The 14970-nt window shown below is 41.5% G+C and overlaps 1 protein-coding gene across 1 annotated transcript; it reads left to right on the top strand.

The window, feature by feature from the left end:
• The first annotated feature begins 1788 nt into the window (after window positions 1-1788).
• On the top strand, window positions 1789-14795 carry CCDC90B (coiled-coil domain containing 90B). The gene is made up of 9 exons (XM_089508273.1): window positions 1789-1898; window positions 3411-3530; window positions 8162-8265; window positions 8968-9069; window positions 9530-9571; window positions 10661-10732; window positions 10819-10872; window positions 12355-12469; window positions 14045-14795. Exons 1-9 carry the CDS (start codon window positions 1826-1828, stop codon window positions 14098-14100), a joined length of 738 nt encoding a protein of 245 aa, XP_089364399.1. The 5' UTR covers window positions 1789-1825; the 3' UTR covers window positions 14101-14795.
• The last annotated feature ends 175 nt before the right edge of the window (window positions 14796-14970 follow it).

Here is a 14970-nt window from a genome sequence, read left to right on the forward strand (position 1 = left end):
GAAATAGATTAGGCTAAAGTCCTTGGAAGGAGCAAAAAAAAAAAACCCGTGTAATTCAATTTGTTTCAGTCCTGCATCTGGTTTTGGTATAAAACATTTGGACTGAAACAACTGAAGCCACATGTTTTTCCTCTTTCCAATCTGTTTCTTGAGTATTGTGTGATTCATACTTTTAGTGACAGAGTTGTTTAAATGTAGATTACCAATGCACTGCTTTAGATTGCAAAATAATTTTATGAATTTATAAACTGATAATTTTTTGCCAATCAACTTCTCTTTAATATTGTTCTTGTTGTGCCTTCATGTTGTTTCCAACTTATGGCAACCCATGTTATCCAATGGCTTTTCAAGGATGGGATTTTCCCGTCTTTGAAAAGCCAAGGCATAAGTCTTGGGTTTCATACAGGCTGCAAAAGTCCAGCCACAAGAGAATGCGATAAGATCCGTCATATGTATTCCGTCAGGGAAAAGATGGGATAAATCATGTGTGACTCAATGGGGCCTCCAAGTTTTACCCTTGACCTATCCACGGATCATGGCAAAATCCATAATTTGGGTCCCAAAACTTGACCTCAACTTATACGTGAGGTCAGCTTATAGTTGAATATATAAGGTACATCTTCAAGATGTACCTTATATAAGGTCATCTACAAGACCTAAGAAAAGCAGTGGAGGACACAGGGATTCTTGGAGATGTCTCATCCACAGGGTCACCATGACTCGAAGTTGACTCGAGGGCAGCTAAGAACAACAACAACACACCTTCCAATTAAAAATGGTTAAAAAGAAAAGAAAAAGAAAACTAGAAGAGACTTCTGGTCACCCAAAGGTCTCTTCTAGTTGCCTAAAATACATCCTATATCCTTCTCTGGTGCTGTGGGGTTGAAAATTGCCCCCCACTCACAGCACCGTTGCTGACCACAATCTAAACAAAGAAAATGAATCAGGAGGATGACCAACAAATATTCAGTCTCTCATATTGCTCTGGTGTTTCTGCATACAAATAGCATGTCCCATTGTAGATTGCTGCCCTCTGATGGTACAAATTATGGCACTGTCCCTCTCAAATAATCTTCAAAATACACAGCTTTTACACAGTTTCAAAAAAAAAAGTTGCTGACGTAACTACAAATGTCTGAGGATTCTGGGTGTTTAGTCCAAAAAAAGTAACTTCTCCAAGCTCCACTTGGGGATATTAGTGTCAAAGTGGATTATTTCTGAAGTGCGGACACAGCCCATGTTGCACCTTTTAATTATTGTGTTTGGATTGACGCAGCGCACTGTTGATTTCTCATTTCTAAATCCGTGGATCGAAGGAGATAAGAAATGTTGTTGTTGTTGTTGTTGTTTACACATCCTTCTACTCCACTTACTTCTTATGTCTCGCGTTATTATGTCACTATTTTGGAATACTTTTTCAGAAATAGGAGGACAAGGAGGAAGAGAGTTAGTATTATTTAAAATAATAATACTATATCTATTATATTATCATCTCTGATACTATTTGTGTATTACATATAATGAGCAGATGGGGTTGTTTCAGCCTTCAGTCCAAAATGTCCTCCATTTTAGGACAGTCAAGGGAGAACAATGCAGGACATGACCAAGCAAGAGTTTTAATGTAAATCCACCATGCTTCTTAATACTGGTCAAAATGGAGGACATTTTTGTACGTCGACTACATGTCCCGCAATGCTTTGAGGCAGGCAGGAAGTGAGGAGTGTCCTCCTGCCCAGAACGAACTACACTTCCCAGGAGCCTCTTGGGTTCCAAACCGGAAGTGAGTGCTGCTAGTGTCTTTTGCAACAAGAAGCAACTGGGAAGGATGTGGAAATTAAATGCTTTGGGGCTGAGGCTCTTGGTCCGGGAAAACAACAGCCTTTCTACGTGTCTGAGAGGTGAGAGAGATTTGAACCCAGAACCCAGGAAGCCTCCCATTGAAAATAGTGGTTCATTTATTCTCCTAGCCTCCTTTGGAGGGGGAGGGAGGATGCTTGCACTGTAGATTTAATGCACTTTGACACCACTTTAAGTGCTGCAGCTCCAGCCTATGGGATCCTGGGATTTGTAGTACCTTTTTTGCAACGTCTTCAGATGACCTCCCAAAACTACAAATCCCAAAAGGATGCAGCCCTAGCAGTTCAACTGAGGTAAAAAAAATGCATTGTTCTTCCAGTGTAGGTGCCCCCCATCCTGACCTATACAGTCCTCCTGGGATTTGTAGTTTTTACAAGGTCTGCAGCCTTCTCTGCCAAAGGCTGCTGGTGCCCTCTCAAAAGTAGACATCCCAGGATTGTGGAGGATGGAGCCCTGACAGTTAAAGAGGTGCCAAATTGCATTATTCCTACAGTATAGATGCCTCCATCCTATGGAGTCCTGGGATTTGTAGTTTCACAAAAATCTTTAACCTTTTTCGCGCTGGCACCCTCCCAAAACTACAGATCCCAGGATTGCGTAGGATGGAGCCCAGGCAGTTAAAGTGGTGTCAAATCACTTTCTAATCACTTTCCGCAGGCACTGAAGACATTTTTTATTCAGGCAGGCATTTAGTGGTTGAATTGTACTTGTATTGTATATGCTTTTTTACAGTTTTACTGGTTTTAACTGTGTGTTTGGACATTAATAATGTTTAATTATTTTTGTAATTGACGTTTTTACTTCTGTCTTTTTAGATTGTTCCGTCTTTTTATATTGGTGTAGCCCGCCTTGAATCCCATTGCGGGAGATATAAATTGAGCCCTTGGTATTTGCTGGGGTTTGGTTCCAGGATACTAAAATCTGTGGCTCCTCAAGTCCCATTGACTACAAAGACATGGTAAAATGGTGCCCCTTATATAAAATAGCAAAACCAAGGTACGCTATTTGGAATGTATATCTTTTTGGAATATTTACAAGCCGTGGATGATTGAATGCATGGATAAAGGAACCGTGGATATGGAGGGTTGACTGTATACAATCAGTCCTCCATAGCCACATTTTTAAAAATCTATGGATTCAAACCTCCACAGCTTCAAAATATTCCAAAAATATATATAAACTCAAAAAAGGACACCTTGATTTTGCCATTTTATATAAGGTACACCATTTTACTATGCCATGGATTTTGGTATCCTGGAACCAAGCCACAGCAGATACCAAGGGCTCACTGTACTAATTATTTCAATTAATTAAACAAACAATTTAGTTTAAACTAATTTAAATCATTCATTCATTCATTATTTTAATTATTAACACTGCCACACAACCTTTATATTACACTTATTTGGATATACTCAATGCCCACTGAACAGAGCATGAAATAAAAAGTGGAATAGGATCACACTGTCGCCTTCTTTTTACTTATTTCCTTATCACACTGTATTAAACACTTTGCAAATCAACGAACATCTCAACCTCCGTGACCTTCTCAGGTGTTGCTGCCTCCACCTCAGTGAAGTCCTACGATGTCCGAAGGGTTGAGATAACTCCGCTGGAGCAAAGAAAGCTCACTTTTGACACGCATGGACTTGTGCGGGACCTGGAGGCAAACGGTGAGTAAAGTCCGTGGGTTTAAAATGGCACAGAATTCCTGCAAGAGCTTGTTTCCTTTGTAAGGCACATTTTGCAACGTTAAGGAATAGAGTCTGTTAGTAGACTCAATACATCAGTTTATTTAAGCATCTCCAGTTGCCCTGCAGAAGGAGTGAAGCCACATTTCATATCTGTATGGATCATATCTGTACCCAACATGGGCAGAATTATATCATAATATTCAGCCATATTTTTAAAGAACCTTTTGGGGTTATGTGAAAACGTTCTAAGCCAGCATGGTGGAGTGGTTTGACTGTTGGACTACGACTCTGGAGACCAGGATTCGAATACCTGTCCTGCCATGCAAACCCAGTGGTCGACCCTTGGCAGTCTCAGAGGAAAGCAATGGCAAGCCCTCTCTGCGTTTAAACCATGGATTTGGAATAACCAAAAACCAAAGGGTATTATAAATAAGCTTTGCCTATATTTATTTAAAAGGGTAACAAACAATGTATATAACAAAAGTATTCAAAACCAATCTATGCAAAGGATACGAAATAAACCTTAGCAATAATGGCAAGCACAGTAAGAAAACAGTGGGCTGACTTTATCCACTACAAATTTGTTCTTTCGTCCTTCTCACGCGCCCTGTCTATGGCAAAACAAACTTATTACAAATCATCTCTGCCAATGAGAGGTGCCCGCAGCGCTTGTTCTCCACCTTCAACACTTTGCTTAAACCTCCCTCTCCTCCTGTCTCTTCATCATTCTCTCCTAATGACTTTGCTAATTATTTCATCTCTAAGATTACCACTATTCGCTCTGAGATAGTCCCTCCTGATTCTTCTTCTGCTCATAATCTTCTGTCGCCCTCGCCTAAAAAAATTTCTGTGTTTCCTCCTGCCTCTCTCCATGAACTCTCTTCCCTTCTGAACTCTTCCAAACCTGCAACTTGCTCTCTTGACCCAATTCCTACTCCTATTCTAATCTCTATCGCTCCTTCTTTTCTGCCCTCGCTTCTCCATATCTTCAATCTCTCTCTCTCTGCAGGCTCCTTCCCGTCGGTCTTCAAGCATGCTCTCTTTTCCCCAATTCTGAAAAAACCTTCCCTTGACCCCTCCTCCTTGTCTAGCTATCGTCCGATTTCTCTTCTTCCCTTTCTTTCTAAAGTTTTGGAACGGGTTGTTTATTCTCGCTGTCTTGAGTTTCTTGAAGCCAACTCTATCCTCGATCCCTTTCAGTCTGGTTTCCGCCCAAGGCATTCCACAGAGACAGCTCTCACTAAGATCTCGAATGACCTTTTACGGGCCAAGGCTAATGGCCTTTACTCTTTTCTCATCCTTCTTGATCTGTTTGCAGCCTTTGACACCGTTGATCACTGTCTTCTAGTTGATATACTTTCTGACCTTGGGTTCTCAGACTCTGTTCTTGACTAGTTTAGATCTTATTTGTCAGGACGATCTTTTGCAGTGGTCACTGGTGGTCAAACTCCGTCCTCTGTTCCTTTATCTGTTGGAGTGCCCCAGGGCTCTGTTCTGGGTCCCCTTCTGTTTTCTCTCTACACACTGTCCTTAGGTAAATTCATTAGCTCTTTTGGTTTTTCCTACCATCTGTACGCCGATGACACCCAGTTGTATCTTTCCACCCCTGACCTTTCTCCAAGGTTTGAACAGCAAGTTTCATCTTGCCTCACAGCTGTCTCGCAGTGGATGCGCCATCGGCGTTTGAAGCTCAACATGTCCAAGATGCAGCTTCTTGTCTTTCCTCCTAAGTCCACCCTTCAACACTCCTTTTCTGTCTCTGTGGACAACATTTCTATTCAACCAGTCCAGCAAGCCCATAGTCTTGGTTTTATCTTTGATTCTTCTCTGTCGTGTATCCCTCAGATCCAGACCACAGCCAAGGCTTGTAGATTCTTTTTATACAACATTGCCAAATTCCGACCATATCTCTCCGCCTCTACTGCCAAGATTCTGGTCCATGCCCTAGTGGTCTCACGACTTGATTACTGTAACATCCTCCTGGCAGGGCTTCCTCTTTCCCACCTCCGCCCTTTAATTTCTGTCCAGCATTCAGCTGCATGCATTATCACATCCGCCCACCTCTCTGACCATATCTCTCCTTTGCTGGCATCCCTTCACTGGCTCCCCCTCCCTTTCTGCATTCAGTATAAGCTCCTGCTGTCGACGTTTAAAGCCCTCCATGGGCTGGCCCCTCCTTACTTATCAGACCTTCTTTCTCCTCACCTTCCCACTCGGGCCCTCCGCTCTGGTAGTCAAGGTCTGCTGTCCCAGCCCAGGATTTCCTCTGCCTCATCCCGGATTCGCCCCTTTTCACTCGCTGCCCTTCACTCCTGGAACCTTCTTCCCCCATGAACAAGAGCCATCTATTCTTTAACCAGCTTCAAAATGGAGTTGAAGATCATCCTGTTCAGAGAAGCGTTCCCAGGCATTGCATAATTGTCGCTTGCCTCCCTGGATGAAGAGTAACCATCCATTATGAAGCCAAGCCCTCCCTCCAGTCCATCTGCCTTGGTCCAGGCCTTGGAGGTAGAGAGGAACTGCTGGACCTCATCCCCTTCCCCACCACTACTCCCTTCTCCTTTTGTGTGGTGTCTTTTTAGATTGTAAGCCTGAGAGCAGGGAACTGTCTAATTAAAAAGACTGTATGTACAGTGCTGTGTAAATTTACAGCACTTTATAAATAAAGGTTAATAATAATAATAATAATAATAATAATAATAATAATAATGATAATGATAATGATAATGAAATAGCAGACAATGCAAACTATATTGAAGCAAATAACACAGATATAATACAACAGAAAAGAAGGCTAAGAATGGTAAAAGAGGAAGAGAGAGACTCACAACTAAAGCTAGCCTTATGAAGGCTCAAAAGTTAATTAGAGCTATGCATACGTAGTTGAAGATCATCTCTATTCTCAGTAGCTCACCATTAACCCTATAATGGTGATTACCCCTATAATGACTCAAATATAGATCTTGTTACTATTCCAACACTCTGAACAAACTTTGCCAAGAAAACCCCATGATGGGTTCATCTTAGAGTTGCCATAATTCAGAAATGACCTGAAGGGTTATGGAAATAAAACCGCTGCATTTTGTCTTATCAGCTTCCCACTTCCTGTTATGAATTCCTTAGAGGAAATATAGGTACTGTATATACTCCATCAAAGAAGCCATGGCCCTGAGTTTGCAAAACCTGAGCAGGGCTGCTGGTATCAACATGACTTAGTGGTCTATCATTCATAGGCTTGCCATCAGCTGAAGTCAACATGGGTTTCAGAGAAAGAAGTCATGCCAGACAAACCTGATCTCTTTTTTTGATAAAATTACCAGCTTGTTAGATGAAGGGAATGCTGTGGATATAGTATATCTTGATTTCAGTAAGGCCTTTGACAAAGTTCCCCATGATATTCTTGCAAACAAGCTTGTAAAATGTGGGCTAGACAAGGGAACTGTTACATGGATTTGTAATTGGTTGACCGGCCGAACCCAAAGGGTGCGCAACAATGGGTCCTTTTCATCCTGAAGAGAAGTGACCAGTGGGGTCCCACAGGGCTCTGTCCTGGGCCCAGTGCTATTCAACATCTTTATCAATGACTTGGATGACAGAATTGGGAGCATACTTATCAAATTTGCAGATGACACCAAACTAGGAGGAGTAGCTAATACCCCAGAGGACAGGATCAAGATTCAAAATGACCTGAACAGACTTAGAAAACTGGGCCACAGCTAACAAAATGAAATTCAACACAGAGAAATGTAAGGTACTGCACTTAGGGCGGAAAAATGAAATGCACAGATATAAGACGGGGGACACCTGGCTGATTGAAACGACGTGTGAAAGGGATCTAGGAGTCCAAGTAGACCACAAGTTGAACATGAGTCAACAGTGCGATGCGGCAGCTAAAAAGGCCAATGCAATTTTAGGTTGCATCAATAAAAGTATAGTGTCTAGATCAACAGAAGTAATACTGCCATTGTATTCTGCTTTGGTCAGGCCCCACCTGGAATACTTTGTCCAGTTCTGGGCACCACAATTCAAAAAGGACATTGAGAAACTGGAGCATGTCCAAAGGAGGGCGACTAAAATGGTGAAGGGTCTTGAAACCATGTCCTATGAGGAACGGCTTAGGGAGCTGGGGATGTTTAGCCTGGAGAAAAAAAGGTTAAGAGGTGATATGATAGCTGTTTAAATATTTGAAGGAATGTCATATTGAGGAGGGAGCAAGCTTGTTTTCTGCTGCTCCAGAGACTAGAACGCGGAACAATGGATGCAAACTGCAGGAAAAGAGATTCCAGCTCAACATTAGGAGGAACGTCTTGACAGTAAGGGCTATTCAACAGTGGAAGAAACTCCCTTAGAGTGTAGTGGAGTCTCCTTCCTTGGAGGTCTTTAAACAGAGGCTTCATGGCCATCTGTTGGGGATGCTTTGATTTAGATTTCCTGCATGGCAGAATGGGGTTGGACTGGATGGCCCTTACGGTCTCTTCCAGTTCTATGATTCTATGATTCAACTTGCGGGCAATTAATAACAACCCCTAATTATAACATTTAGAGTCATTCTTTCTCTTCTCTGTGGATAAAGTCCTTTGTTAAATATTATATCTGTCTCTACCCTTCAGGTTTTGCAAAAGAACAGGCTGAAACTATTGTGTCAGCCATAACAGCTTTGTCAACTGTCAGTCTGGATACTATCTACAAGGATATGGTAACCCAAGCCCAGCAGGTAACAATTTGTTTCTCCATTGATGCCCTGTCCCACATGACCATAAAGAAAATCCACATATCCTTTCATAGGTTGGTAAAATGAGTACCCAGCTTGTTGGGGGCAGTTGGCTTACGGACTGTAAACTGCTTAGAGAATGCCAAGTTCACTGATAAGCTGTATAGAAATGTAAATGCTATTGCTATTGCTAAAGAGGTAAAGGGGGTCACAAGGGTAAAAAGTTTGAGAACCACTGCCTTCATGCTATGTGTATTAGGTTTATTTGAAACATAAATTAATTTTGTGTTTATACTTGGGTCCCATATATCATGATATATCATGATGTATGTATATGCAAATACAAATATTCTAAAATCCTAACCACTCTGGTCCCACACATTTCGGATAAGGGAGACCCAATCTGTATTATCAAAGTGCTATAACTGTGAAGAGTGAAATCGATGAAGACTCACATTTCCCGGAGGCTTCTGTGGGAACTGAGATTCTTTATTTGGGAACAAAAAAGCCTCTTTTCTTCTGTTGATGGGATCCTTCCCATGCCTAGTCTACAAATGCTGGTAGTCGTCTGCATTATAGTTTTAGGCGAAGATCCACCCCTCCCTACCCCCCAAAATAACTAGTCTTCTCCCACAATAAAAGATCCTGTGTGCTGGAAGATACGAGAATATTTCAAGAAATCTCAACTTGTCTGTTTTTATTTAGGAAATCACTTTGCAACAGCTCATGGCTCATTTGGATTCCATTCGGAAAGATATGGTCATTCTTGAAAAAAGTGAATTTGCCAACTTGAGAGCAGATAATGAGGTACAGTCGACCCTCCACATTTGAGACTTTGACTTTTGCAGATTCGATTATTTGCAGATTTGATTAATATGTTCTTTCTAGGAATCTCTAGGTCCACCAGCATGACTCTGTGGCTAACTTTCACCAGAGATTGCACTAGAGGACCTAGAGATTCCTAGAGAGAACACTTCTCTAGGCATTTCTATTTCATTTCCTTTGGTGTTCACTCACAGTATTTTCTTGATATCAATTCTCCCCATTCACCTTCTCACACTCTTTCATGCTGCTAGCACACTCAAATTGTGATCACTATTGGAGCCCTTGCTTTCTTGCTTGTTGTGAACAAAAACGTCTTCTGTTCAAATCTTGCTTCTGCCACAAAACACACCTTATCGTCTTACTTGGTCTTTCTTTTTTGATCGAACTTGAGCTTACTCAAGATATTTCTTTCTCTTCCCCCATTCCCCCACCCTGTATGTAGAAAATGAAAATTGAACTGGATCAAGTTAAACAGCAGCTTATGGTAAGTGGGCAAGAATCAGTTGAACCATTTTTTTAAAGCACACTCCATGGCTGCTTAGAATCGGTTCCTGCCTTTCCTACATTAGAAAGTGCAGAATTTGGAAAAGTTCTATTCTTTGATTGCCCCTCACCTTGGGATTACTCTGGTTGTTTCACTGTAGCCTAGCAAAGTTCTTTTGATAGTGGTGTGGCAGAGCATGTTCTCTGTTGTGACTCCAACTATTGAATGTTTCTGCTATGAATGGAAGTCCTGTTTGTTTACACTTTCCTGTTCATTTCCATAATTGTTAACGTTTGCCAGTCATAAAAAGACAGATCTTGGAATCTCTATTCAGGACACTACCCCTTGATTCAGGACACTGTCCCTTGAAAACACAGGCTTGCAGTTTGGGGGAAGGCTCAGGTTTCAGTGGTGACCAGGAGTGTATTTGGAATAACCTACTGTATCCTATTACCCAGCCTTTCCTGGACATTCTTCAGAGTTTCATAGGCTCTATTGATTGATGCAGTAAATACATTACTGAGCAAGTAGCCAAGTTACTAAATTTGGCTATTCTCATGAAACCACTAATAATGGTCTGACATTATTTTACATCTGACGTCTCATACCCTTATTATTGTAACTTTTTTGAGGGGGGAGTAGTATTTCAGTCCTAAAAGCAGGCATTGAAGAGCTAGGCATAACCTGTCTTGGGAGATCATGCCAGATTCGAAGGCCATAAGTGCAAAAGGTCATCTTCTGGGTACCTTCCCACTTTAGTGGTAGGCCTGAAAGTAGAACAGATAGGTTTATTTGGTAGGGATGTAATTCCTGATGTACTTTGGTTTTAGTGGTTGTTGTGTGCCTTTAAGTCATTTCCAACTTAAGCGACCTTCCAAAGCAAGCCATGGGGTTTTCATGGCAAGGGTTTGCCAGTGCCTTCCTCTGAGGCTGAGAGAGTGTGGCATGCCCCTGGTCACCCGACAGTTTCCACGGCTGAGCAGGGGATTCAAACCCTGGTCTCCAGAGGCATAGTCCAATGCTCAAACCACTACACCAGACTGTATAAAACTGTTCTTTTTAAAAGAAGAAACTATTTGTGTTTTCAAGAATGAAATTGGCCAGATCCGAGCAGAAAACAAGCTGGATATTAACTTGGAGAGAAGCAGAGTCACAGACATGGTAAGCAGTTGTTTGTCACTCCCTTTCTAGTGCTATTATTGCAGCTCTTTGGAGACTTACAGTTCCCTGTGTTTTTTACTCTTCAGTTCACAGACCAAGAGAGAAAACTCATGGAAGCCACAACAGAGTTCTATAAAAAAGTAAGTGTTTGAGCTGATGCAGGGTGTGTGTGAAAGGATGCGATTCGTTCATCCTCACATGCAAGGACAAATAATTTCTATAGTTTTGTCCCCAGCTGTGAGAGAAAGCAAATATTTCTTTGCAGTATCTTTCCTGTATCCCCATGTTGCAAAAAGTGTTTGGGCGGAATTATTCTGTTCAGAGATGCATCAAATTTTTGTACAGAAAACACTTCGTGCTCAGGAAACAGTGTGTCCTGTGCAAAAGACACTGTTTTCTTTGCATAAAATTTGCTTTCTGCTCAAAGAATGAGCTTCTGCACAGACAAAATAACTACATACATTTCTCTGCAGAATAATTCCCAAGAACATTTTACAACATGTGAATAAAGGGAAAATAGGACACAAAAATAATGACACATTGCCCCTACACTAACCTACCAAGATACAAAGCCATGTGTAGAATCCTGGTATCGTTCCCAAGTCTTACTATTCCCATGTTTACATGAAAATAAAGATGCAAGGTTCTTATATCTTGAGGAGGGTCAACACAGTAGTATCTAGTTCTGCCTTTTAAATAAGCAGAGAAGGGTTACTAACCTTCCTCCAGAGTGGGAAAAGTGATATCCATGGACCACATGTAGTCCAGAGGCCCAATTCGCACACCTTGAGCCTTCCCCTGTCAATTTTGGGCAAATTTTTGTACACCTTATGGCTTAAAACTGCTACAAAATGCCCCCACAGCTCTCTCCCAGGACCCACACATGTGGCTACACCGAAATTATCTAATTCCTTTCTCCAGGAGTTCCAGTTGGCCACCTTCTTCCTGTCTTTCCACCAGCAAGTAAATAAACCTTTCTACAGTGGGTCAGCTTTGGCAGAGAAGGCTAAAGACCTTATAAAACTACAAATCCCAGGGTTCCATGGGATAGTGCTACAGCACTTAAAGTCAAGCTGCATTAGTTTAGCAGTGTAGACTCACCCTATACCTTTTTTTGTTTTTCAAAAGGGAAGTGTGTTAAAATTTAAAACTAGTGACAAATTTAATTTAATTTAGCTGATTTTCCAGGGAGGCTTGGAAAGACTAGATAAACTACACAAATAAAATAGGATGAATAACCTATTGTTACAAAGAGATGGGAAGACAGAAATTTATATTGAAAAGCGTGGCAAAATAAAAAGATCTATGCTCAGAACTGGAATAGTGGGTCATGTGAGAAATCTAGTTTCTAGTCCCCACTGGGCCATGGACCTCATCAGGTGAATCGTTTGCTCACTGCCTGTCCTACATACCAGGGGGTTTGTAAGGATAAAGTAGGGAGGATGATAGGAAGTTCAAGGTCCTCCACAGAAAGGCATAATATCAATGTAACGTAATGAATTGTAAAGAGATTGCATAAGGCAGGCCTTGCTTGTGAAGGAAATTTTACAGAGCACCATGACTCTTTTGTTTGCAACTCACCATATGTTCAATAGAAAGTGATGCTTGCATTCCATCCTTAGGATTCAAGCACCAACAGTTCTGTGACTGAAGTCAGCAATAAAATCGATACTGAAATTGCTGCCCTGAAAACTCTCATGGAATCAAATAAACTGGACACCATCCGTTATTTGGCAGGTAGAGTATGACCCCTGCATCCACAGGATGGGCAGCTGTGATTTCACTTTCCCGCATTTTCTAGATCCTCCAGTGTGATTCTATGGTATGCTTTTGTCCGAAAATGACCCTAGAGTCTCACTGGAGGACCTAGAGAGGTGTTCTCTCTAGGCATTTCTAGGTCTTCCAGCGCAATTCTATTGTATGTGTCTGCCAGAAGTCATTCAGTTCAATAGGATTCTGCATTTTCACAGTAAATCTTCAGCTAGCAGGGTTGTACTGTATAGATCGCTTTGTTAAAATCCATGTTTCAGGAGAAAAAATATTCAGAAGCAAGAGCTGCAACACAGCAGTACTGAGTGCTACTGCTCAGGATTTGAACCACCCCATTCCAATTCTCCTCCTTCTCCCCTCTGGGGAAATCTCCCTGTATTCTAAATGGAGTTACCTTGTATACTCAACTATAAGTCAACCTCATGTATGAGGGCAGGTTTGGGGGGCAAAATTATGGATTTTTGATATGTCCCATGGATAAGTTGAGGGTAAAACTTAGGGGTATGCAACAGAGGAGGTAAAGAATTAAGGAAAATGGTGCCAAAGCACGCCGCTGTTTTCCCACCCAGGCATTCAAAAAAAGCCAGAAGTAGTACTGCAGCAGAGAGAGTACAGGGAGGTTGGTGCTTCTTTTAGGTTCTCCCAGGATGGACTAAGCTCTCCCCTTTTGCCATTCTACACAGTATTTCATATTGTGATTGGAGTTAACGTACAGTATTTAGATTGACCCACAGATAAGTTTACCCAGGTTTTTTGGGTCGATTTTTTGACTAAAATGTCTAGGCTTATACATGAGCATATACAGTCTTTATTGTCATTGGATCTCCTTTGTAGCTCCTTGCTCCTTTACAGCAGCTCCTCTCCATCCCACCTAAAGGGCTGTAATTTATGGCTAAACATGGGAGGAGCCACTTCTTCCCACTAGCAAACCTCCTTTTGTGGTATGTGCCAACCATAGAATGTTTGTCCAAAATCTTCTGGCCCCCTCTCCCTTGCTAATGGCACTGTGCAATACAGCTTTGGAGGGATATGGTGCTTTCACTGTTACAACAGTTTTACATTCATTCTCATTCTATTATTTCATGGTAGCTTAATATGGGAAATTAGAAGATGAGAGAATGTCTCACAAACCAGGCATACTCTTGGCCTGCCTAGCCTGGTATTGACTGAGAGAACTTTTACTGTGTCTCAAGTGATGATCTTTACTATTACCTGCTCCCCAAGATCCTTTAACCCAGAGATGGATCATATGCAACCCATATTCTGGCCCCCATAGTAGCTCCATCGTGCAGACTCTGCTGCCATTATCATCAGCAGTACAACCTAATTCACTGTAGCTGGAGACTTGAAACTTTCTAAAAGCAAAACATGTGCTCTTCTACTATGTCCTTTATACATTCCTTAGTAGTTCAACAGAAATTCTGAATTGAGAGTTAAGAGTCTTCCCCATAATTCATTTAATGTTTTGGTGACCAGGACAAAAAGGGGAAAATATAGTATGACATGAATGGCATCAATGTATTCTTTTGTTTTGATTTACAGCTTCAGTTTTCACTTGCCTCGCAATTGCTCTGGGATTTTATCGATTCTGGAAATAAAAAGCCATCCTAAAGAAATAAGGACCAAACCAGACCTTTTAAATTCAATGTACATCATGTCTTGGATAACACCATCTAGCAGATGCTGCCAGAGACTTTCCGTTGGTGCTGATCTGTAACTTAGAGCAGGTTGTTGTTATCGATAGGCGTGATTGATCAAGCAGGATATGCTCGGGTCGTGTGATTTGGGCTCATGCATGCTGGAGGCCAATATTTCTGTGGACCATTTGAAAAGTAAAGAATAAACTGACTGGAAAGAGAAGAACAGCTAGAGTGCTGTGGCCATCACCACCATTCTGCAAACACGTCTAGGTTGATCTGACTTGTCTTCTTCCATTATTTTCCTCCATGCTGACATCTTCCTAGTTTTATCCCTGACTCAAGTTTCTCTTTGGTTATTGAAATGGTTAAGCAGTGAGAGCTGCTGATGGAGAAATGATCCTGAAGATATTGGGATTTCTCCTCCTCATATGAGTATGATGTTCTTTCTGTACGTGTGGATTATTGTATGGGGTGAAAAAACTTGCCACAGGCAGAGTTCTTCTCGGTGTCATATAATAATGTATTGGAGAAAAAATCTGTACAGCAAAGCATATAAAGGTGCCTTATCTTACTGGTTACTAGTAACTGTTCTCCAAAATTTCAGACCAGGTCTTTCCTTCTAGACCTTCTTGCAGTCATTAAACTGAAGCTGTTTCTGGGACTGTTTGTGTGTATTCATCCCTTATTTACAAGACTGATTTAAGAGAAAGCCCCAATCCAGAGAAAAGTATACTATTAACCCTTGACTGGTTCATCCTCATATGTAGGGACACATACTTATGGTGGTTTTCACTCTGCTATGGGTAAAAGCAAATACTCCTCCACACT

This window comes from Sceloporus occidentalis, unplaced genomic scaffold (assembly GCF_023333645.1).
Source record: "Sceloporus occidentalis isolate IW3139 unplaced genomic scaffold, rSceOcc1.0.p SCAF_2, whole genome shotgun sequence".
Taxonomy (NCBI): domain Eukaryota; kingdom Metazoa; phylum Chordata; class Lepidosauria; order Squamata; family Phrynosomatidae; genus Sceloporus; species Sceloporus occidentalis.

Excerpts from the sequence above, each read along its gene's own strand:
- CCDC90B (XM_089508273.1), top strand. The coding sequence starts at position 1,826 with ATGTGGAAATTAAATGCTTTGGGGCTGAGGCTCTTGGTCCGGGAAAAC. Across the intron at positions 10,733-10,818 it reads GAAGCAGAGTCACAGACATG|TTCACAGACCAAGAGAGAAA; the intron begins GTAAGCAGTTGT and ends TTTACTCTTCAG. Across the intron at positions 12,470-14,044 it reads CACCATCCGTTATTTGGCAG|CTTCAGTTTTCACTTGCCTC; the intron begins GTAGAGTATGAC and ends TTTGATTTACAG.